The sequence below is a fragment of the Syngnathus leptorhynchus genome, chromosome 15 (assembly GCF_054491065.1).
Source record: "Syngnathus leptorhynchus isolate UIUO chromosome 15, UIUO_Slep, whole genome shotgun sequence".
NCBI lineage: Eukaryota > Metazoa > Chordata > Actinopteri > Syngnathiformes > Syngnathidae > Syngnathus > Syngnathus leptorhynchus.
Window position 1 is genome coordinate 6314281 of NC_141209.1, and position 23445 is coordinate 6337725.

At 42.8% G+C, this 23445-nt stretch overlaps 1 protein-coding gene and 1 long non-coding RNA gene across 4 annotated transcripts in view; both read left to right on the forward strand.

Annotated features, from left to right (window-relative positions):
* Window positions 1-12408, forward strand: part of kif26ab (kinesin family member 26Ab) — a 48011-nt gene extending 35603 nt beyond the window's left edge. For all 3 annotated transcript variants that reach the window (XM_085932351.1, XM_085932350.1, XM_085932349.1), the window contains 11 exons: window positions 1679-1894; window positions 2687-2780; window positions 2865-3127; window positions 3772-3955; window positions 4384-4543; window positions 4756-4918; window positions 5641-8869; window positions 9404-9588; window positions 10213-10236; window positions 10328-10478; window positions 10560-12408. In XM_085932351.1, the coding sequence (XP_085788477.1) occupies window positions 1679-1894; window positions 2687-2780; window positions 2865-3127; window positions 3772-3955; window positions 4384-4543; window positions 4756-4918; window positions 5641-8869; window positions 9404-9588; window positions 10213-10236; window positions 10328-10478; window positions 10560-10741 (4851 nt within the window). In that variant the 3' untranslated portion in view covers window positions 10742-12408. The remainder of the gene's footprint in view (window positions 1-1678; window positions 1895-2686; window positions 2781-2864; window positions 3128-3771; window positions 3956-4383; window positions 4544-4755; window positions 4919-5640; window positions 8870-9403; window positions 9589-10212; window positions 10237-10327; window positions 10479-10559) is intronic.
* Window positions 12409-12757: 349 nt separating this feature from the next.
* The window catches only part of LOC147045366 (uncharacterized), a 68244-nt gene continuing 57556 nt past the window's right edge, over window positions 12758-23445 (forward strand). Inside the window, exons 1-2 of the long non-coding RNA XR_015068362.1 lie at window positions 12758-12963; window positions 13093-13166. This is a non-coding gene — a long non-coding RNA (uncharacterized LOC147045366). The remainder of the gene's footprint in view (window positions 12964-13092; window positions 13167-23445) is intronic.

Genomic DNA, 23445 nt, shown 5'->3' on the forward strand with positions numbered 1-23445 from the left:
TTAAAGAAAGCCGTGTAAACACATCACTCTTCCTCTGTGGTTTATTGACTATTGTTTGTCTGAGCTGGCGTCCTGTATTTATAAAACAGAAGTCCCTGAACAAGATTTGGTCCCACCTGGGTAGGAAGCGCTTGCTTTTTTTGTGTGCCAGGTATCCAGACAGTCGGGCCATTTATTGTGAACTTCCCAGTGAGACACACTAAGTCTATCGTTGTAAACAAGCCCAAAACTGAGGTAAACTGTGCATCTGTGCACCCAAAGGGCTTGTTTCCAAAGAGGTGATTAACATTTATGGCATTGTTACGAGTGTGTAAAGCTCGGTTATAATTCTAAAGCCATTGCATTTGTTTCTTTTCAGGCTTTGTGCCCATCTGTCTTGAAATTGTTGAGTGACTATGTCGTAATACTCTTTTAAATTGTTCCACGATGTGTCATGGCAAAAGTGGGTCGCGTCTACTTTTGACTTAGGCACAGGGCTGATTTGGGGAGGGCTAAAATCACACTAATGGACTTGTTGAGGGAGCTCGGGGCAGCGAACCAGGATCCATTAGCACAGCAGTCTGAGGTGTGAAAGTACTGGAGTCAATCCTCTGTGGGCTCAAGTATGCCTTCTTTGCCAACATAAATATAACTGAAGCATTTGCTTGGCTGGTAGCCTCTGTGTGAGAAGCTGCAGTTATGTGGAAGCCCTCTATATGTCACAGCAAATGTAATATTATATGCACGTCAGTCATGGCAAAAGCTCTCCTGCTGAGTGGAAAGCATGCACTTTGCAAGAAATGGCATTCCAGCCACAATGTTTTTGGAGCCCTGGTAGCAAATTATCTTGCGAGTGTAGATCTTGTAGTTCCTAATGATAAATGCAGTTTTTTTTTTCCTTGGACAAATGGGACCACGCCCATAGACACGATATACTTGTGCAGCACTGTAGCAGCAGGAATGACTGACTGCATGTTAGACTAAAGTGGCACTCCCTCACACTCGGTAACCATGGCGATTAGGTGGACAACATCCCTCGTCGTGATATGGTCAGGAATGACGTTGACCTATGGACTGCGCAAATGTTACATTTGTAGTTCGGCACCTGTTAATGTAGATTTTCCATTTTCCAATCATAGACAGTGAGGGAGGTGAGAAGTAGGAAGAGTGGGGGGGTGCTATGGGGTGGGGGGGATTATACTTGTGCACTCCCATGCGGGTGAGCTTCCCTTCGTGCAGAAAAACACCCCGTCGGAGCGCTAATCCTCTCGCATGACACTTGCTTCACACATTCATCTGCACCACTCTCCGCCTTGACTTTCAATGCACACCTTGCCGCCGCTCGCTGACACCATTAGGCATTAGGATGACCTGCCGAGTTTGCCAGTCAATGTTGGATTGAGTGTTTCCATGGAAACCTTTGGTGTCCATCAACTCTGATACAGATGACGTGACGTTAATGCACAATGTGGCACTGAGCTTTCCTTTGGGAGCCTGAGCTATATTCAGAATGCCTATGTAATTTATTCTCTTTTGTCAGTACTCGAAGCAAAAAAAACAGGCCTGTAATTTTTATCCCTTTTGTGGGAAATCCGAAAATGTCCTTCTGTCGTGTCTGGACATTTTTCATGCTTTGTTATTTGCTTTATAATTGAACATGTCTTTTTGTCTCTTCTCTTTATTTCACTCTGGTCTGCAGGTCAAAGTAATGATGCGTATTTGCCCGTCTTTGGAAGCGACAGACTCATCCGAGTCTCTATCCTTCCTGAAAGTGGACAGCAGGAAAAAGCAGGTCACCCTTTACGATCCCGCATCCAGCCCGCCACACTCGAGTTCAGGACACAGACGCTCCGCCACTGTTGCTGTCCCAAAGATATTTGCCTTTGATGCTGTTTTTACCCAAGACGCCTCACAAGTAAGTACACAGACGTGATGTCATTGTGTGTTTGAAATGTTTTTAAAGGTGGCATATGGTGCTTCATTCTTTCAAGGGTAAAGGAACGTCTTAAAGCTGATAGGGAGTGGCCAGGGGCTTAAAAAAAGTGCCGCTCTTGGGTCAGGGGGCACCCTTAGCAGGGTGGGCCTAACAGCTGGGCCTTTTAAGCCCTCTGGGGAATTATTTGAATCCACTCCAGTTATATCTAACCTCACTGCTAGAATCTAATCTCAGCCCTCGGGAAGCAGATCCACTGACACGAAAGACAAAAGGTCGGGTACATGTTTACAAAAACCTGGAGCAATTTTACGCTCTTAAAATTTGCTGTGTTTCCGGGAACGTTTAATAAATGCAAGTCATCATCTCCTTCATAATTCACGCTACTTGGAATAAGTGTTTGCCTAAGTAAGCTGCTGATAGTTTAACCCTAAAAGGTTTTTTACTGCAGAGCTGAGGCCAACGTGCTTAGATTGTGCCGCTGGGACTGCACTGCTGGTGGCTAACTGTATCAGCAAGCTGCTGTGCTGTTAGAAGGCTTGTTTGCTGTATGATGTATGGGAGGGGCGAGGGGCGGGAGGGATTCTGCTACCCAATCGCTACCCCAGAGGGGCTATACTAAAACAAATTGAAAAAATAAGGAAGGCATTAACACATGCATACACGACAGAGCAATGAAAAATATTGAGCAAGATTTGGCGATGCCAAGTAAATGTTTATTTAAAAATGTACTGTGGCTGTGAAATGATTTGAGTGCCCGATGGTTTTCCACAGGCGGAGGTGTGCTCAGGTACGGTGGCAGAGGTCATCCAGTCAGTGGCGAATGGCGCCGATGGATGCATCTTCTGCTTCGGACAGGTTAAGCTTGGTAAGGCTGAATGATTTTGAAATGTTTTGTTTTCTCCCCTTAATATGTCAATCAAAGATTCCAATTTATCAAATTTTCCCTCAGGCAAGACGTACACGATGATTGGAAAAGACGGCTCCACTCAGACCTTAGGTGTTGTGCCCTGCGCCATCTCCTGGCTCTTCAAGCTCATCAATGAACGCAAGGAGAAGACGGGCGCGCGCTTCTCTGTCCGGGTGTCTGCGGTGGAAATCTTTGGCCAAGACGAGGAACTTAAGGACCTGCTGTCTGACGTATCGACGGGTAGCCAGCAGGAGGGCCAGTCGCCAGGCATCCATCTCAGAGAGGATCCCATTTGCGGCACCCAAGTAAGAACCATTGAACATTTTCTTTCCCCCCTTTTACAGCATCTCTGTCGGGAAATGCTAACGATGTTAAAAAAATGGCGTATCTAATTATCTAACTCCAAGCTATTGCTGCCAGTTGTACTCTCTTTGCCTTATTGATGGCTTTCACCTTGCCGTTGCATTGACTCTCTTGTCAGCATCCATCAGCGTCTATTATGTGTGTGTGTGAGCACTTCTAAGCACAATGGAGGTATTATTGGGGGATGGTGTTGGTTTGAAAAGCCACTCACAGGTGTTGCTGTCAGATGTTTGGTGAATGTGGATCTGCCCTCACTTCAAAGAAGGCTCTTCTTCTGCTTAGCAGCCACATGAAGGTTGCTTTCATATTTCCTCTCTTTTTCTGTCTTGTCCAACTTCATCAGCATCCCATCCATGGCGAAGGCTTGCTTCCTACGATATTACATCTGCTAATCTTCCTCTCTCTGTGCACATATCTGCCATTTTAATTGCCTCTGAGATCAAATCTAATGGGCAGAAATGTGTGCTGGGGTCCAATTAAGCCTTCCTTTTCCAGATCTGGTCTTATTCTCAAGCACCATGTGGATTCTTTTGCTCACCATTGCCTTTTCTACAAAACCCTCACCCCCCACCAAACCCCTTTACAGCTTCAGAATCAGAGCGAGCTTCATGCCCCGACAGCTGAGAAGGCAGCCTTCTTTCTGGATGCTGCCATGTCGGCCCGCAGCACCAGCCGGCCCGATGCGGATGAGGAGGAGCGACGCAACTCGCATATGCTGTTCACGCTACACATCTACCAGTATCGTATGGAGAAGAGCAGCAAGGGAGGAAGTTAGTGGAATTTTTAATGGGGCTACACTACAATTCACTGGAACAGAGGTTCCAATTATTTTAAGTGTAAACATCAATAAAAATGTAAAAAATGATCATAACATGGATATATATATATATACATTTATGTTAAAAAAAGCCCCAAGGCAACTAATGTTATGCCTGATTGAAAAAATAAAAAACCTACCTTAAATATGGAAACCTTCCCTTTACAATTTGTCAAACTTACAATATTGTCTCCTTGGTTGCATTGTTTGTAATGTGTTACACTTTTTTTATATATATAATTTGCACATCTGGAATAAGCATGAATCACTTCACAAGTTTAGTCAAACGCTCTCGTCTGGCCTGTGTAACTTTATATATCAATTAAGATTGAGTGAGGCACTTTTACTCACCCTTTTCTCCCTCTGCCATTTTCCTTTTAGTGTCAGGTGGGCGGAGCCGGCTACACCTCATTGACCTGGGGAGCTGTGAAAAAGTCTTGAGTAAAAGTCGAGACGGAGGAGGAGGTGCGTGTCTTTCTCTGAATGCATTGGGAACCGTCATCATGGCTTTGGCGAATGGAGCAAAGCACGTACCTTACAGGTAAGGCTCGCCTATTACTCCCCGTATAGTCCATCTGTCATTGTATCGAGCAAGTTCCTGCGTGTTGAGTTTAGTTTGTCTTCACTGCTGCTGCAGCAACCTCAAATGATTTGTCCTCTTGGACTGAGTTTTAAAATAAGATCACTTCATTTTTATTGGAATCAATGACAGTATGGATGACAGGATTTACTGATAATAATGATCCCCATTAGGGACAGCAAATTGACCATGTTGCTGAGAGAGTCCCTTGGTAACATCAACTGCCGAACCACCATGATTGCCCACATTTCTGATTCCCCTGTTAACTACGCCGACTCACTCACCACAATCCAGTTGGCATCCCGGATTCATCGCATGAGGAAAAAGAAATCAAAGGTACCAAGATCATTTTATTACCATGGTGCATTTTTTTAAGCGTTTTGAAACCATTTACATTACATTTAAAAAATCACTAACGTCAGATAACTAAGCAGTTCAGATTAATTATCAAATATTATATGAGTGTTGCTGACGTACAGCATAATGCTATTGAAATTATATCTACCATGTTCCGTGCCACGACTTGATCCTTTAAACAGGTCTTCAACCTGTAATTCTGAAGTGATAAAGCAAATTAATGTGTAATTACCTCTGCAAATGAAAGATTATCAGTGCAGTAAGTAGTATTTCTCAGCTCCTCAACATATTATCGTGTAATCAATACCACTCCCTAAGGCATTGTGTAATGCATTTTTTTGTATTAGGGAAATATATGCTCCAGATAATTAGGCGCAATGACAGCATACATTTATTCCGTTACGGTTCCAAGCGTGATTACAATGTAGTCCAGACATGGCAATTTATTTTATTGACATTAATTTCTGCGTGACTATTGATGTGCACTTTTAACCTTGGTATAAAAATTGACGGCTAATATCCCAGGAATTAATTTTATCTCAATCTTGCTTTAAGATTGAATTGTGGCAATTAATATGCAGTACGTATAAATAAAGTGGTTTTATAGATCATATTGCTGACTTAATATTACCGCTATCCTTTGACGAAGTTTCCGTAGAGCCTTCAAAAGTCTGTTTAATGCACTTCCATTTTCTTTCCAGTATGCATCCAGTTCATCTGGAGGGGAAAGTTCCTGTGAGGAAGGGAGGATCCGTCGACCACCTCACCTTAGGCCTTTCCATCCTCGGACGGTGGCTCTAGACCCAGATCTACCCTCTCTGCTCAGTGACCCAGACTACTCCTCCAGTAGTGAGCACTCGTGCGATACTGTCATTTACGTGGGCCCGGGTGGAGCTGCGATCTCAGACAGAGAACTGAGTGACAATGAAGGCCCACCTGCTTTTGTTCCCATCATCCCTTCCCTGAACAAGAAGAGGACAGCCAAGGAAGGTCCCTTAGACAGAGACCAATTCTTTAAATGCAACACGTTTGCTGAGCTTCAAGAGAGGCTGGATTGTATAGACGGTAGTGAAGAACCTACAGCATTTGTTGGTGAGGGCAAGCGAAACCAAGCGAGCCCCAAGACAGACAAATCCAAGGAGAGCGAAAGCTCTGTTTCACCAAAGACTGTTGCAAGTCATACTTGCAACCAAGATGGCACGTCACCCAAACAATCTCCTAAATCTGTTGCTGTACAGCCATTTTGCAGTCCTGGCACTAAAACTAAAGTGGACATTTCTGAAAGGCAAAGCATACCTTCAGAAAGCAAACAACCGGAATGTGTTCCCAATGTATCCAGAACCAGCGCTGATGGTGAGAGGAACTTGATTTCAGAAAACAGTGTTGATACTGATAAATTGCCGATCGCTGCAACGGTTCATCCTGAACCAGTTGTAAGGGAGAAGATCTACTTCAACAAGAAAGCATCTCACAAGGAGAATTCAGAAAAGACAAAACGATCCACTACCAGAATGCCCCCGGTCGGAATGAGCCACCAAGCTGTCAAACGGAGGGACCCTTGTGCTTCTCCAAGTCACCGCGCTCCGATGGAGGTTTGCCAAGTCAACTCCGCCTTGCAGGAAAGATGCTTTGATCGAGACATCCTCAGAGCTACCGTCACCTTGCAGCAGCCTGTGGAGCTGAATGGAGAAGATGAGCTGGTATTCACTGTGGTAGAAGAACTGTCTATTGCCGGTATTGGAGATAAGGGGCGGCCATCCAGCATCATCAGCTTTAACAGTGATTGTTCTCTGCAAGCTCTTGCGTCTGGCTCCAGACCTGTTAGCATTATTAGCAGCATCAACGATGAATTTGATGCCTACACATCATCTGTTGGTGGAGCGGAGTTAAACGTTGAAATGGGCACACCGCTGCAGGAAGGCGTAATGGAGTGTGTACATAGTAGGGGTTCATCTGTCAGCTCTTGGCTTAGTGAAGTGAGTGTCTGCACCCTGGAGAGTGAAGGGGCACAATCTTGTGATGTCTTTCTTCCTCCAGACAAGAGTATTGGACCAGAAGCCACTTTTCATTTTGAATCCCTTGACATGTTCCATCCTGGACCATCAACTAGAGAAGCCAAGAATTCCATGAATGACAGTGGGTTTAGTTTTTCCGAACAAGACAGTGACAGTGTCGCCTCAAGCAAGCTGTCCTTGACCAAGTGCCCCCCATCTCCAGATCCAACCAAAGCACCCCACAGATTACCTTCTAAAATAACAAAAGCTCACTCACTTAGCTCCACACAGGGCTCCTCTATGGTTCACTCCAGTCTTCCAAGGAAGGTCAAACCTACCTCATCCATCCCCAGTAGTAGCAGTAGCAGCCACAGCAGAGATCCACTGAGGCTAGATGCCAGGCAGGAAAATCCTTGGCAGCGCACAGACAACCTCTCACAAGCGCAACCCATTGTCTCCGCCAGCAGGTTTGTCAGAACCCCTCCCAGTGGTATCTCCACAAGCAAAGTATCCAACAACTGTAACAGTACATCTCGACCATCCAAGGTACATGGGTCTACCTCATCCCAAAGGGTGGTTGATGGGTGCGAGAAGTCTGCCAGTAAGAAATCCGATCCCCCCAGCAGAATGCCTCAGCTAAGAAGAGGTGCCACCACTCTAGGAACGGTGCCCGTTATCCATTCCTCAACGGACTACAAGGGAACCCAAGATGCTGCAGCAGCAACAAGCCTTAAATTCTCCTCTCTCGGGAAAAACAACAAGGCTAGCTCACAGAAGTCAAGTTATCTACCCAGACCTGGTTGCATATCACCTCCTCCACCACCGGTAAGAAAGTCCAGCCTGGACCAAAAGACCAAGATTCTTCTACCCCAAAGTGCCTTGAAGTCAGCATATGGGGAGGCAGGAAGGAGCATTGGGGCAAGGGCAGGCGTGTCAGAGGATGAGCTTGAGGTTCGTCACAGAGTGGACTCCATTCATTTCAAAACCTCCAGCCTAAGATCTGACCATGTCAAAGTTACTTCTAGTCTGAAGGCAAGAGGAACGAGAGGTGAAGCCGGGCACCACTATGGGAGTCAGATATCCTTAGAAAGGTGTGACAGTTTGTCTCTGTCCAGCCCCCGAGCCGGGCTCAGTCGAGAAAATAGTGGAGCAAGTCTCGGGAGCAGCAGCAGTAGTGGCAAAGTTGGTAAATCCATCCCAAGATTTGGCATTCCTAATTCATCAAGTTCTCCTATCGCTACCTGCCCGTCATCTCCAGGAACCATAAGCAAAACGGGCCAGGTCAAAGCATCAGGAAACCCTCGAACATTAGGATCACTTAATAACAGTAAGGCACGCTCATTGTCCGCCAACAGTTCCAAAGGCTTAAGTTCCTCCACCAAATCTTTGGCCACTGCTGTGACTAGAACTACCAATGCCAACCTTCCGCCATCAGGCAGAACATCAGCTCCTCGGACCACCGCTGCTGTCAGCAGCAAACCCGGGAGAGGGACTATCATGGGGACAAAGCAGGCCGTACGAGCTGCCAATAGCCGTGTGAGCGAACTGGCAACAGGTGGCATATCGGGCAAACACGTGAGAGTTTCTGGAGATTCAGACAGCGGTAACGACAGTGGCGTGAACGTGGGGGATGACAAATCCCCAACAGCTATGCTACCTTCTCCGTACAGCAAAATCACAGCACCCAGACGGCCTCAGCGCTACAGCAGTGGTCACGGCAGTGACAACAGTAGTGTGCTGAGTGGCGAGTTGCCTCCCGCAATGGGGCGCACAGCTCTCTTCTATCATAGCGGTGGCAGCAGCGGATACGAGAGTATGATCCGTGACAGCGAAGCTACGGGGAGCGCTTCCTCTGCCCATGACTCAATGAGCGAGAGTGGGATGTCATCTTCGGGCAGAACCAGAAGCTCCAAATATCCCAAAAAGAGAGCAACTGGTGAGAAACACATTGAATGAATGACAGTTTTACTCATGTTGAGAAAAGTCAACTTGCAACATATTAATTTAGCAATGCGGCCTGGCAGTCTTGCTCCATTATCAAGAAAGGCTCTTTATCCTTTTTTTCCCATTATCCTTTCTTAGTCAGTTGCAAATTGGTATTTCATCGTATTTTCTTTCCCTTTGCTATAACCCCATGAATTATTCATGCCTGTACGGGAAATCGGTGATGAATGTATCACAAGAAGATGTCTCAAACTGTGTTATGATTAAATTAGATGAATTGAACATGAGTGCAGAGGACCTAGCTCTATTTCTTTCAGACCATTACATATAAAAATTGGAATTCAGGACCTAAACAGGACTTAAGCAAAACCCTCTCAGATATTTTCCTGTTTGTGAACCTGCAGCATAGTAACTCATGAAAACCTTATAAATATGCATCCAGCAGCACTAGCCCAGCTTTGTATCATTTGCGACTCATACATATTCACCCCCAGACTCCAGCAAATACTAAACGCACGTTTTGCAGGTTTCCAGAGAAGACGGCTAATTCCAGCGCCGCTGCCAGATACCTCTTCCCTGGGGAAGAAAGTAAGCACAGCAGGCCAGTGGGTAGACTTGCCCCCAACGTTGAAAGAACCTTTTGAAATCAAGGTCTATGAGATTGACGATGTGGAACGCCTTCAGAGAGGACGTCAGGAACAAGTTTCAGAGGTACGTGACGGAACTTTCCCGACATCTTGCTGACCTTGTCATGGATCATGTAACGTCTGGCTCTCACTTGCTAAGCCTTAGCAGTACTTTGCATCTACAACAAGTTGTGGGAATGTCTTAGCTCACTTCTTCCCAGTTTTATTTAAAGACCATGACAAGAATAACAGGACTCAGACATCTGACCTTCAGTCAGCTGAGTGGCAAATCCCCCATTGGAAATGTCAGCGTCGAGAACCTACGAGCTGAGAATTTTGACTCCTTGGGAATGTTAACAGTTCTGGAGGCAATTACCGACAGGCATTAAATGATATATGGACTGTTCTTGAGGGCAAGAGTGAGGATAATGAAATTGTGAGGAATGGCGAAAGAATTTGCAATGAAGACGAGGCTCAATCTGCTCAGTGCTCATCGTTGATTGCCTTTTATAGCTCCTCTTCTGTGGCTCATTGACTGCTCGCATAGCTTTAACACAGCCATGCAGAGATGTGTTAACTTCTTACGTTTGATTTGCTTTTAATTGGAGGACACATTTTGATAATAAAAAAAATGATGAGCACACTTTAGTAAAATATATTCAGATTAATCACATTCCACATTGTAACTTATTTTTCTTATCATTTTCAGCAACCATTTCATGATGTTGACAAGGTGAGGAAACCTTTGGCTGTCCACAAATATCCACTTCAAATTTAGCTTTTATGTCAATACGGGTGTTTTAACCGTTCTCATGATCCCCCAGGGCCTGTTGTATTTTAATAATAAGTTGAAGATGTTGGAGAGAAGGCAACAGCAAGTAAGAGAATTGAAATCCAAGCATGAGGTTTTGATGGAGGAGCTAGAGGACACCAAGGCTCGGCTCATGATGGATCCCAGCAAGTGGACCGGAGAGTGTCAGTATTTATTTGATTTATTTTGTGTCTTTTATTGTTATACCATCATCTGAATGACCAATATTGTTCTTGTGTTAACAGTTGAAGTGGACCCGAATTTGGATAAAGAGTCTCCGGAGTACCTGGACATCTTGGAGCAAGTCACAGACGAGCTGGAATTTTGCGTCAACTTGTGCAAGTCGCGCGTTATGATGGTGACCTGCTTTGATATCAGCACACAGCCAGCCGCCGCTCACGAGGAACCACGGGAAGTTGAAGTGTGAAGCCAAACGGAAGTCGATTAGGTGAAAGGAGTAGTGAGGAAGTGAAATGATGGTGAAATGTAGTAGCCACTGCATTGAAGAAGGCGTACATGACAAGAAGGCATCTTTGCATGAAAACAGGAAATCGCAACCACTTTGCGAGAGTGCCTCATTGTCCGGGGACATGTTTGAAGGCAGTGAAACGAAACGTGAGCACAAATGCATAGCAGTGGCCATTAGAGGAGTCATTGAACACCTGGAAGTGCCTTTTTTAAAAATTGTTTCATGTCATTGTTTTTCATTTGGTGCCGCTGGCATACCTAAGCAAACCCTGAACATATTGCTTTTAAGAACAAATATTTTATATTGCATTGTAAAGTGTATTTATGATTATGTGGTGTGTAAAAAAATCTCATCAGAAGGGTAGAAATAAAAAGGGGGGGAAAAAAAGAAAAAAAAGCAATAAGCTAATGTTATTGCGCTCCCAGATTTTGCCTTTTGTCTTGTTTGAAACCTCAGTCAGCATTTTCGGCATATCCATTCAACCTCTTGCGCCTTATGTTCACTTTTGTAGTTTTCTAGATCTTCAAATTGGACTGTGTTTTCTGATGAACGATGCATTTGCCCTCATCTCCCATCAACCTCCGCAAGGTTGAGTGAATGTTTTTTTTTTTGTCCCTCCAGTTGCCTTGATCGCAATGAGTCTCAGTGGATGCGCAAAGGTCGAGCAGCAGTTATGTACAGTTCATCTATGGGTGTCCGAAATGAGGTCGTAAGCCAAAACATATCAATCAGAGAGCCACTGTGATGGACAGTTAGCGTTAGGTGCTTGTTGGTGCCTCCACACATGCCCATGGAATGGTTTTCTATACAAGCCTACAATAAGAAAAGGATGATGAATCGTTACACTGACAGCAAATGGGGATCTTTACAATGTAAAAAAAAAAAAAAAGTGGCACAGAGGAGAAAGCACAAGTAAGTCTGTGTTTTAGTTTTATTGTTTTGAATCTGTTACAGCTGAGCCTCAGCTCTATGCATTCCACTTTTTACTGACAGTACTGACTTTAAGTGCAACAGCACTTTGGACCCTTTGTTCTGGATTATTTTATTTATTTGTTTTATTCTGGCAAGTTTTAAAAAATGACATAAAACGGCTCCACCATTTTTTTATGGTTTCCAGTGATATTATGCATCTTAATACAAATCACGTTGATATTAGTTAGCAATCTGTATGTCATCGGAGATAATCACTGGAAATGATTGTGAACAAGCAACTTTTTGGGGTATTTTGTTGCATTTTTTTTATTATATCTGTAATAATAGGACTTTGTTTACTTTCTTTGACAACGATGTTCTCTCTCAGGCCCTCTCTGAAGATGCTGCATGATATTTTTTAATCATTTTTTTAAATAATGATTTCTACTCCATTTTTACCATTCAAATTTTTTACAGTAACTTCACTTTTCACTAATGTGGGTTTAGGCTTGTGAATGAAAAACCTGTAATACCAAACCAAGACCTTTTTCCAAGAAATTATTTTATGTAAGGTCATATTTCATATCGAAACCCATATTTTCGAATATCTTTGTTTTTGTATAGGATTTTCAAACCCTGTGTAAAAATGTGTGATATGGCAGCTTGTGTTTTACTTTTACAGTATCTGTGAATAAAATACTTCTTACGGATGATTCAGATTTTTGTCGTTTTTTTTATTCGCCGTTTGACCTGATTATGCCGGATCACATGATCAATCATTGTTACAATAAATGGTGTTATGATCCAAACCATGCTGGCAGTCATCCAATGTGCTTGCACATAATTCTAACTAATATCACCGTATTTCTGCACCATAAAGTGCACTTAAAAGCCTTTAATTTTCTCAAAAACCAAAGGCGTATATGTAGACCGAATGAACCAATCAGAGCACAATGCGTTTTATCTAAACCAATTGGAAGACTGGAGTAATTTAGAGTACGCCCCTCCGTCACCATTGATAAATTAATACTAATCGTTTGTGCAAAGCAAAAAGCACGAGGACCCTCTTAAATGGCATCGACAAATGCTTACGAGGCACAATTCAAGCATCCTGGAAAGCCGGGATCATTGCCGAGGAGAACGTGACAACGACGTGACAATGACAAGAGGGAACTTGGCTTGTTTAATTGCAAACTCAACCAACTGTTTCCTTCTGATACAGAAGATGACTTTGGTAGATTTGCGTATAAATATCCACCAATAATAATGTGAGTACTCTAAAGTACATGATTTAGTAGTAGAATAAAGTACAACTGAACTCATACCACTGAACTCACTGCATTGCTTCCGTGACATTTATTTATTATTATTATTTTTGCATGTGCCCAATGATGCAGTGCGCCCTGTGTGAAAAGCCCCCGCAATTGAGTCTGCGCCTTTTAACCCAAACCTCCTTATGGTGCGGAAAACAGTAAGTGAATTTTATTCCTTTTAAAAGCCTTTTTCAGCATTTAAGGGGCACAACAGACACTTGGATAAACATGTTAGATATGATCATATCATGTTGTTCTTCGGAAGTTGTTGTCTGAGTGCAAATGATTGCAAGGAATTGTGGCAGACTGTCTAGTCTAAGTTTAAACCGATGAAACGCAGCCCACTTCTCCTCAGGGCTCCAATCATTTGCAGGAAGCTGCCTGTTGGTTAAGAACAGAAATGAGTTCTTTCAACAGCAGGAGTTTCCCCTCCTGACCCAACACTGAGCCTGTGTTGGGGCTATCTGCTCACAACTCACTTTTAGTCAATAGCAATCTCATCCAATTTTCTATTCCATTTATTTGCCACTTTTTATGTCTTACGTCTGTTTTCACTATCATCTCATTACTGGCAAATGTCTCTTTTCCAAACTGGGTTCAATGTATTCAAGGGGACTTTTGTATGTTCCATTTCTGCATGCTAGGTCGAATCTAAAAGAAAACACATACTTGCTGTTTTATGACATTCTGTGACAGAGTGAAATAGAGATGTGTACCTGCATTTGAATGAGGATTGTTGAAAATGTAAAAAGCTTGACAGACAATGAAAAAGTATGTCAGGAAGATTTATGGACAGCAGTGCAAAGAATTTAATGTAACTGTGATAGTGAAATCTCACCTTAAATTGGGTTATTTCATTCATGAAAGTAATTTTTAACAAATTGTCATTGGCCCTAATACTCCTTACACATCCTCCAGTCAGACCTTGTATTCATTGTTGTTTCAGGTACATGAAAGGAAAAAATAGTCCTTATGAAAAATCCCAGTCTGGCTCCTCTGCCCTACATCAGCCCGAGGCATTGTTAGCGGTGCTGCTTGCTCAGCTTGGGATTTACGGCTTTGCAGTCCCCCATATTGGTCTGTCTGAAGCTAGCTTGCTCTTTGAAAAAACCCATAAACCTGACCAAACGCTGCCACTTATGCTCAGTAATTAAAGCAAGCTGGCGTGGAGTAAAGTTCCTAAATTATCAGCGGCCGGGCGAGAGATGTGAGATGCGGTCGTGCTTCAGGGAGGTCGTAACTATTGACGCCTCCAACCCCAAAACAGATTGCATCTGAGTCGAGTCCCTCGCCCACATGGAAAACCTTGAGAACTCCTGAAGCCCGAGAACACTATGTTGTGTACGTTCGGGCTGGGTGGGCCATGCGAGTCCAAACAACCCGCCACCGGGCTTGCGTAATGCAGACCATCAATCAGACCAAAGCGATCCATAAAATAAATGAAATGGCCTTTTTTAGAGAGAAATGATCACTGAGGATTTAACATAAATGTCTCAAGTGTATATGTTCTGTGTATGAGCTCATCCAGACGCCATTTTGACGAACATCTAATCTTTAATCGCCGCTGAGCACTTGTAACCTTTGTGATGTTGGCTACAGGTTGTTTATGATGGTGGTCAGCCCGCACTTCACTCACCTTGTCAAAGAATAATTAGCCCGACCTTGCTGTTCAGACATTGTGAAGGACAGATGGACATCGTTGCATATGCAAGAAAGGCCATTTGGTTTGCTTTCAGAATAATGATAGACACAGATATGAATATTAATTTTGTTTTCAAAGGTTCCACATAATTGAGCAAAGTCCTCAATTATGCTTGTTGTTGGGAAGGTTAGAGTACGCCGCAGTCGGGTTAATGAGATTTGACTTTTGCTCTTTTTTTAAAGATCAGCAAATTGCACTCAGGAGATGACTTTTCGTAAAAATTCATTATTCCCATAGACGCAGCCGGGTGGAAAAAAAAAAAAAAAAAAAGACTTGCCGAGATATAACTGTTAATTGAGTAGTGAAAGTGAACAGGGAAGCAATTCCAACAGGTGGTCATGCGTCAGGGAGAAGACCTTTTTAATGAGTTTGTCTGAAGAGGTTTCTTCATCAGCCCCCGCTGAATATTTTCACTGGCCACCAGGCAGGTTCTTTGCTGGCTCACAGTGGTAACAGCCATCTGTTGGTGGTTGGGGTGCTTCTCAAAGGGGCCCCAATATATAGACTGCAGCTGAAGGACAACAGGAAGTTGCAGTCAAGAGAGATTGATGATTCATTTGGTAATGGTATTCTTGAATCAACACACAAAAAAGATGAATTCAGTGTGTGTCTCATTTTTCAATCCATTTCCTATTACTAGCTCCCGCTTTTCCATTACTGCATTCATTACATTCATGATTTTAGTCATTCCCCGCAGCACCCAAGGCTCCTCTTCATTGTTAGTGCACAGTAAGACGGCAGCGCATCGTCTCATCAGCCCATTTCATGCACACTGCAGTGCTGACAGAGCAAATCCAGCCTTTGTATCCCAGCCGCCATCTCCAGGCGGCTGACAGGAGGCTGTCAGTGTTAGCGACGCCCGAAGTGGAATACCTACAAGCGTAGGGGTTAATTACACAATGTTTAGGTCCCTACGTCGCCTCGCCAGCCGCGTTGAGTGCCAATCACATTCTGATAACTGCCTAATCAAACGTGGGCTGGCAGCTCTGAGCCGTGGCAACGTTGATGCTGGCTCATCTGGCGGGAAATCCTGCTATTTGACTTTTCCACTGGGTTGGAAGACGGGTACAATCTCTCTATTATTAAGACAAAAAATGATGAGAATACATTTTTTCCCTCTTTAATTAGCAAAAGCCTACATCATTCTTACTCGTGTCTGTTTTGTGCCTCATTAAATCGGGCAAAATAGAACCATTTGTCTTTTTATACAGCTATTCAATACAGTTTATTTTCCAGGAGCAAGCCTCATTTTCAATTCAGTCAGTTAAAAGTTGATGTTGATTACACAATGGTTGATTTCATTACCACTTTCATAATCATTTGTTATTTTTTCTGCATCGCAGTAGGCAATTTAGAAAGCAATAAAGAACAAGCATAAATATCCCTGAATGATACTTGTACAACAGGAAGCCGCTATTAATTATTTCCTTCCATGCTATATTGCTCTACAAAGCCCCATATGGAAAAAATGGAAGATTCCCAAAGGTATTCATATCTCAGCAAAATATAATCAAGTGCACTTTTCGTGACTAGATTTAAAAAAAACAAAAAAAAAACATTTTAAAATGAAGTGGGGCTTTTGATTTTATTCTCTTTCCATCACTATACAGGAAAGTAATTTGCCTTTGCCCTCATGATTTGACAAATTGAATTGAATGGCGACACCTCTGAGGAGAGAATGAAGCGCAAACGTCCTTGCCGGCACTCTGCCTCTTTTTCAAAAGTAGCACCAAGACATTGTTCAAAATAGCAGAGGTGAGATTATTCCTCGTGTCGATTTCCCCAAGGTGATGTCCATTGTGTTTAAGTGTATGTTGTGCCATGGCAACGCCAGTGAAGCTCATTCATTGATTGGCTCGGGAACAAATTTGGCCTTGCCTGACAGCGTCCGTGCAATCCACACGTGCTTTGCATTCAGCATCCTACGAACAAACCGCGGCAGATATTTCTCGGTGCTCCTTTGATTCCGAGCGGCCAGCTGAATGGCGCACGGTGGGCTGCCCTCGTAATTAGCTGTCAGCTTTTTTAAGGCACAGCTCATTGATTAGGTCATGATTGCTAATAGGACGTGAAACGCAGCTCTCTTCTCAATAGACTACAATGAATGACTGCTTGCAAAATGGAAGGTGTTGAATTTTATGTTGACCTTTCATGGAGTCAACATGTTTTTTGGCCAATTAATCAGAAATTAATGTTTTTGATGAAAACAAGGCTACGAAATTATCTTGGGCATGCCTGCTACTTGCAACTGCTGCACGTGATAACAAGGTTTACATTTATTTGCCACTAACATTCTAAAAAAAAAAAAAGTCCAACTGTTTATTTGGTCTCCTCTTGGGAAATGTGACCAGTGTGGATGAACAGGTGTGTTCATGCCCGGAGGCATGCGAACCCAAGGCCGTCACTATCCAGTCTTTGCACTCGGGAGACTTTTGGCGGACATGTTGCCCACCCTCCTCTTCCCTCCATCGCCACGGCTCCACAAACACAGTTGTTCATGAATATGGATTACAGGCAAGGCTCCCTGGCATCATTAACGTGCCACAAGCCAGTATAAATCACATCACCATAAAACCTCCAAATGTTCTGATAAAGAAAGTAACACGATAACAACTGGCACAAGTCAAGAAGACAAACATTTCTTGACAGATACATTGTACATTTTTTATTTGTTGCTTAGTCTGCTCTTTTAATAGAGTCGATCATAACTCAAAGCCATGTGACTATTGTGTGCGCACCCAATATCTTTTTGATGCAGAACCACGAGATCAACAAGGGATTTTTTTTTTTTCCCAAAGACTTTTTTTTTTAATTTTTATTGTTGTGTTGTTACGTAGCACTGGAACACACACGTGAATTGTTTCCTCCAAAAGACCATCTAACCATCTGCAACGTTGTTGAACGGGAATCTTTACGACTCAGCTTTTATGATACACGTGAACATCATGTGCATTCTCAAACCGCATATTGAACATGATAGCTTTGCGTCGTAAAAGTCCTCTATTTAACCGAGATCACCGCTGAAGGGAAATGAGCTGGGCCGCGGTCAAGTCGCCATGCAGCATCAGCTGGCTGCACACTAAAAATGCCAATCCAATTAAACAAAAGCACACAAGGCCAGGTCGGTTCGGTTCTAACATCGTGCTAATTATTTTTTTCATCTCTCATCGGATTTTAAATGTGCCTGCATTCGTGTAACATGTTTAATACCAATTCTAGGTTAGATCTTTAATCTATCGTGACCCAGCAGGCTGAAAAACTTTCTGAATTTTTTTCGATGATTTTTTTTTTGGTCATCCATTCATCCATTTTCTATAGTGCTTGTCTTTATTAGGGTTGACCTACTTTTGGACTGATCACCAGTCATCGGGCACATACGTATAGAAAAAAAATATTCAATTAACATTCACACCCGTCTTTAATGAAACCAAAATTCCTGTTTTGGGAAATGGGAGGAAGTCGTAGTTCCTGGAGAAAAGCTACGCAAGCACAGGGGAGAATGTGAGGCAAACATGCTCAACACTTGGCTCACTGTTGCCTGACAACAAATCATAAAAAAAAAAAAAAAGAAAAGATTTATTGCTGAACACAGTAAGGACTGGCTCCAGCTCACCCTCATCTCTAATGAGGAAAAATGCCATAGAAAATTGATGGATGTACAATTTCAATCATAAAGTCACAGGAGAGGATTTTTTTGTCGTATTTTCCTGACTATGTTTCCTTGCAAAAATCAGACATGCTCTTATATACCCAAAAAGAGATGCCGTGAGTTTTTTCTTTTTCAAGCATAGCTCCCTGAAATCGTCGCATGAATATGGAGGAGCCAAGCCTGCCTCGATAAGGCGGGCGGGCGGGCAGGCGAGTGGGCAGGCGTCTCCTCTCTTCTTCAGAGTCGCTTCAGATGAGCTTCTTTGCAGGGGGTCTGCAGCGAAATCTGGAGGGCAACAGTGCCTGCGCTTCCAACACAAACGTGCCACTTTTGTCTTGAGAAGAGCTCTGCAAAATTCATACTTTCAAGCCCTCAAAGACGGGGGAATTGATACATATGAGCTTATCTGAAAGGAGAGAAGATGCCTTTCAGCAATCCTGCGAGAGAAATCTTGTTCTAATAATGCCGATGTGAATATGCTTCTATATGCGCTAAACTGATGATTCCTTCCTAATGAGGTGAAAATAATATTTCACAAATCTCGTACGTGCTTCAATACTCTCAATAACCTCTTTTGTTCTCCATAGAGGAAAAAAAATCCGAATGACTCGGAGGTCTACCTTCAAGTTTGTATGATTATATTCAACATTTGGAAAAAGCAGGCAAAAGTCAAGTTTCGGAGTCAACAGGTTTATTTTCAATAACATAGGTCTTGATTTTTTTTTTTTCTTGCCTTGAGGCCAGGATTATGCACGCTCTAATACCAAGACATGCACCGGGTTGGAGGTCTGCTACTGGAGGAGCTTGAATTGACTCCTTAATGTAATTATACCCACTCAGGGGAGAGAGGTAGACAGAAGTAAGCCGGGAGGGATGTGACATCCTCACAATGACAAGCGAGAGAGTGTCAGAAGACCTACAATATTTCTCCCGGTCGGAGGGTTGGTCTCATGGCCTCGGGCCAGGCACAAAAGATTAAAACAGCCTCGCCCGAGGCCCTGGAAGCAGCGCATCCAAATGCAGGACAGCGGGACTCGTATTATAATAATGGCACAAGGGGATCATGCATATCATTCATTGCTATTCCACATTTCGGCTGTGGGTGTTTTCAAATTTCTATCATCAGTGGTGGAAATGTGAAGTAAAATATAACTACAGTGCGATCCAGACAGAACAAGAGGTTGCTTTTTCCTTTCTATCGTGCAATCATGAAATCGAGTGCTCGCCGTGGTTGGCGTGCAGAGAAAGAAAGGAGCGAAAAAAGTCCTTTGATGAAAGGACTGCAGCCAGACCCCCACCTACACTCTCCCACCCTTTTCTGCGTCCTTGCCCTCTGGAGTTAATCTGGCAAAGAGGAGACAGCCTCAACCAATTTACACAGACAGTGTTCCATTCTTTTTTTTTATGCCGTATATCGTTCGCTTTTGCTTCCTTTGCTTGTAGTTCTTCTTTGTGTACACTCACATTTGTGTGGCTTTGTGTATTGGATTTTGGAACGGACTCAAGTACATTAGGATTGGAAGACAGTCCAACCCCTGAAGCTGGCAACACCTACTGCAGCTGAAGTGTCATGACACGGGTGCCACCACCTCACTTTCCCATACAAAACAATGGCAGTGAAAAATTTAGTTTCTGACAAGCATTCTGTTTTCAACTTCAGCCACGCCTTGGGAAGAACCAGATAGAACACGTTTTATTTGCTTATGGTGCTCGGATGGCAGTCGAATGACTTGCTTGAATTGGTGCCGTTTGTGCTTGCCACATCATGGAGAATGAGCAGTGTTTACCCTGTTCATCACTGTGTCTGAGCTGTAATTGGGCAAACACAAACAGAGGTTTTTGTTTTGTGGTGGTATTAGTCACGCTGGTGGGAGACGCTCGCAACTGCTTGCCGCTGTAATGTGTTCAATAAATCCTCAACACACACTGATCACACTGAATGTTTTGAAGCAGATCCAAACATTGTGGCCCATCAATTTTCTTTCCACTGGGCTTGCCCGAATCAATTAAATCAAAGTTCAATTCCGCCGGACTTATAATTATTTAATGAACAGCATCTGAATCTGGCACCGAATGGGAGGCGATGAGAATGTTAGTCAGGATCTCCGTCATCCTAATTTCTATTCACACACTGGGAAATAATTTTGGAAGGGCTAAAATTGTAATTTAAATTAGAACATATTTAAAAGATAATCAACATATATTTCATAATGTTAGCACAACAAAGCAAGCAAATTGTTTGCTCCAAAATAATTCGCTGAGCTGTATCGTCATTTATTCTAAATGTTTATTACTTTTTTTTATGTCATTGTGGCACATCCCGCATCAGCATTAGTGGATCGTATTCACCTTACACGCCTTAAGCCCATTTTGGTCCAATTTGCACAATGATGCATCAGCACTTTGGGCGCCCTATGTCAATGTAAGTCTGCCAGCACCTCCTGTGGCCCGTCACACTCAATCGAGCGACTGACATGACATGTCCTGCACCAGTGATTGAATTACCAGCCATTTGTCTGCCGTGATTGTCTTGCCGTCATATCAGCGTTAATCTCATTGTGGGTGTTGTCATCGTGCATTACAAAGGAATCAGGACATTTTATTGCCAGTGTCTTTGCTAGTTTTCATACCACTCCAACCAGATTGATTTGTATATTTTCGTTATGTAAATGTATTCAATATTTGTTTTCAATTTAAGCTTTGGCGATAATACTAACACAAACAGCCAAGATCCATCTTGTTGTTCTTTAATTTACTGTACATACAGTTGAATCGTGCTGCTCATTCACTTCCTGTAAACAGTTTATGGTATGTGATGAGCTCTGCATGTTCATATGTTCCGTGCTGCTCAGCCACATTTCCAGTGAATTAATTAGCACAAGTGTGCAGCGTGGAGTAATTACCATGCAGGAGCAGGCGCCGGCTGAATTACGATTAGTACGTGAATAAATCTTCACTGGGGAGGTTTCGTTAGGGAAAAATGCTCCTGGTAAACTTGGGTGTAACCCAATGATAAACATGGATTTTTATGAATTGAAAATATGTTCTTTCCTGTGGAATTAATGTCTGGAAGACGCAGCTGCAACTGTAGCTCCTCAATTCGGAACACAATTGTGTATAGCGTGTGATGATTCAGTCGCAGTCACACACTTTGTTGGTGAAATGAAGACAAATCTACAGAAAGATTTGCTGATTTCCACCCAAATCTGAATTTCTACTAAAGCGGTTTTCAAATGTATGTTGAATGAAGTTCACATTTAAATATAAAGTAGCTTTTGCACAAGGCATATTCAAAATGGAAGCAAAGAGTAAATAATGAAGAAATAGCAAAATACTTGAGTAAAGAACATGTTGAACTGCTGCGTGTGCTCTGATATAATTAAAAATATTATAAATAAATAACTGAAAAAATAAATAAAATAAAAATAAATAATTAATAATAAAAAATAATATATACATATTATGAACACTTTTTAACAATTAACTATTCAATATTTTATTCAATATCTTTTTCTTGTTCCGTGTTCTTGTTTCATAACGATACTTTTATGGAACAACAAAACAAGCAGCTGGAAAACGGTCTAAACTGTACCCACAAAGTAACTAGTTATATTTCTCAAAAACTAAAATATCAATTAGTGTGTATCTGTATAGAAAGGTACCTGGCTCCAGATCCACATGAGGGTCGATTAAAAAAAAATCTAATTCAAGACATAAACAGCTGATCAGTTATTTATATTTTGGATATTTTATATTCAGTTAACATTTCATATACCATTTGCCCTTTCTCATCCACTGAGACAAAGTGAATTGTTAATAATTCAAGCAATATTGGAATATGCGCGCTTAGCCTCCCATAGAGTGTTTAAAATGCAAAAATGGAGACTGTTCAAATATAGATTTTGTATTTCATGCAGAGAACATTAGATTTAGGGCACTGTGATGTAAAGTAAGTAAAAAGTATAACACTAGATGATTTTTTCCCCCCTTACTTAAGCATTTCTTTGTAATTTACATGCCGGTAATTTTGTTTCATTCTGTAATATACAAACACATAAATTTTCCCAGCAGGAGGTTGGAGCATCACACTAATCTACCCACACTAACGGCCTTGCACGTGTAAATAATTTTTTTTACAGCCTGTCAAGTCTTTGCAATGCGCCCAGTGACACAACTTCACAGCAACTCACTGACGGCTGTAATTCATCGGCTGCAGTGTTCAAAGTGTCGTAGTTCACCTTGCTCCCGTGCTTCGGACCTGGCCTGGCACATTTATATTTAACGGGAAGATGAATGGCAGGTCGGGCGTTCCTCGTGTGTCATGGCGTAAGTCACGATAAATAACGACGCCCGATTGACGGGACACGGGACGGTAAAGGTTTGAGATATCAACATCAACGTAGACTCAACCAACCGCAGTGTAATTTTGCAAGTCGTTAAATCACCGGCAGAGAAATATGAGTCCAAGGTTATTGAGTGCATCATGAGTGATGGAGGCTTGGGGAGTGGTTTGCGAGCCTCATGTTGTTGCGGAAATTAGATTTAACACTGTGTCCCTTTGGGGGTGGAGGGATTGTGAATAACCCTAAAAACAGCAGATATCTGATGTTGTTAGGAACTACAACAGAGATGAGAATAAATTAAAAAATAATGTGCTGTGTATTCTTCAAAGCTGTCTATTTTACAATAGAGGGATGATACAATATGATGAGGAAAGTGTGTGTGCAGGCAGGGTACACCATCCCAATTTGTGATGGAGCAGATGCTGTCCCCTCAAGCAACGAATTTTGCCCCAAACGCCACCTGTAAAAATCTCCATCTGTTGCATTGGGCCACGGAATATGTCAGCACTGGCTGAAGGCTCCCTTATTCTGTCGAGTCTAGCTGTCTGGCGCCGAGGAGCTCGTCCTGTCGGCCGCACCCCATTGGCTGGTTGAGAGAGAGAAAGATGCCGCCGTGGCAAGTCTGACAGCAGCTTTGGGCCAACCAGCGCCTGTGCCATCTCTCTTGGAAAGGTTCGATCGTAACATTGGGGCCTGCGTTGAATGTCATTGTGGTGGCAATATTGTGACTGGCCTCAGCTACG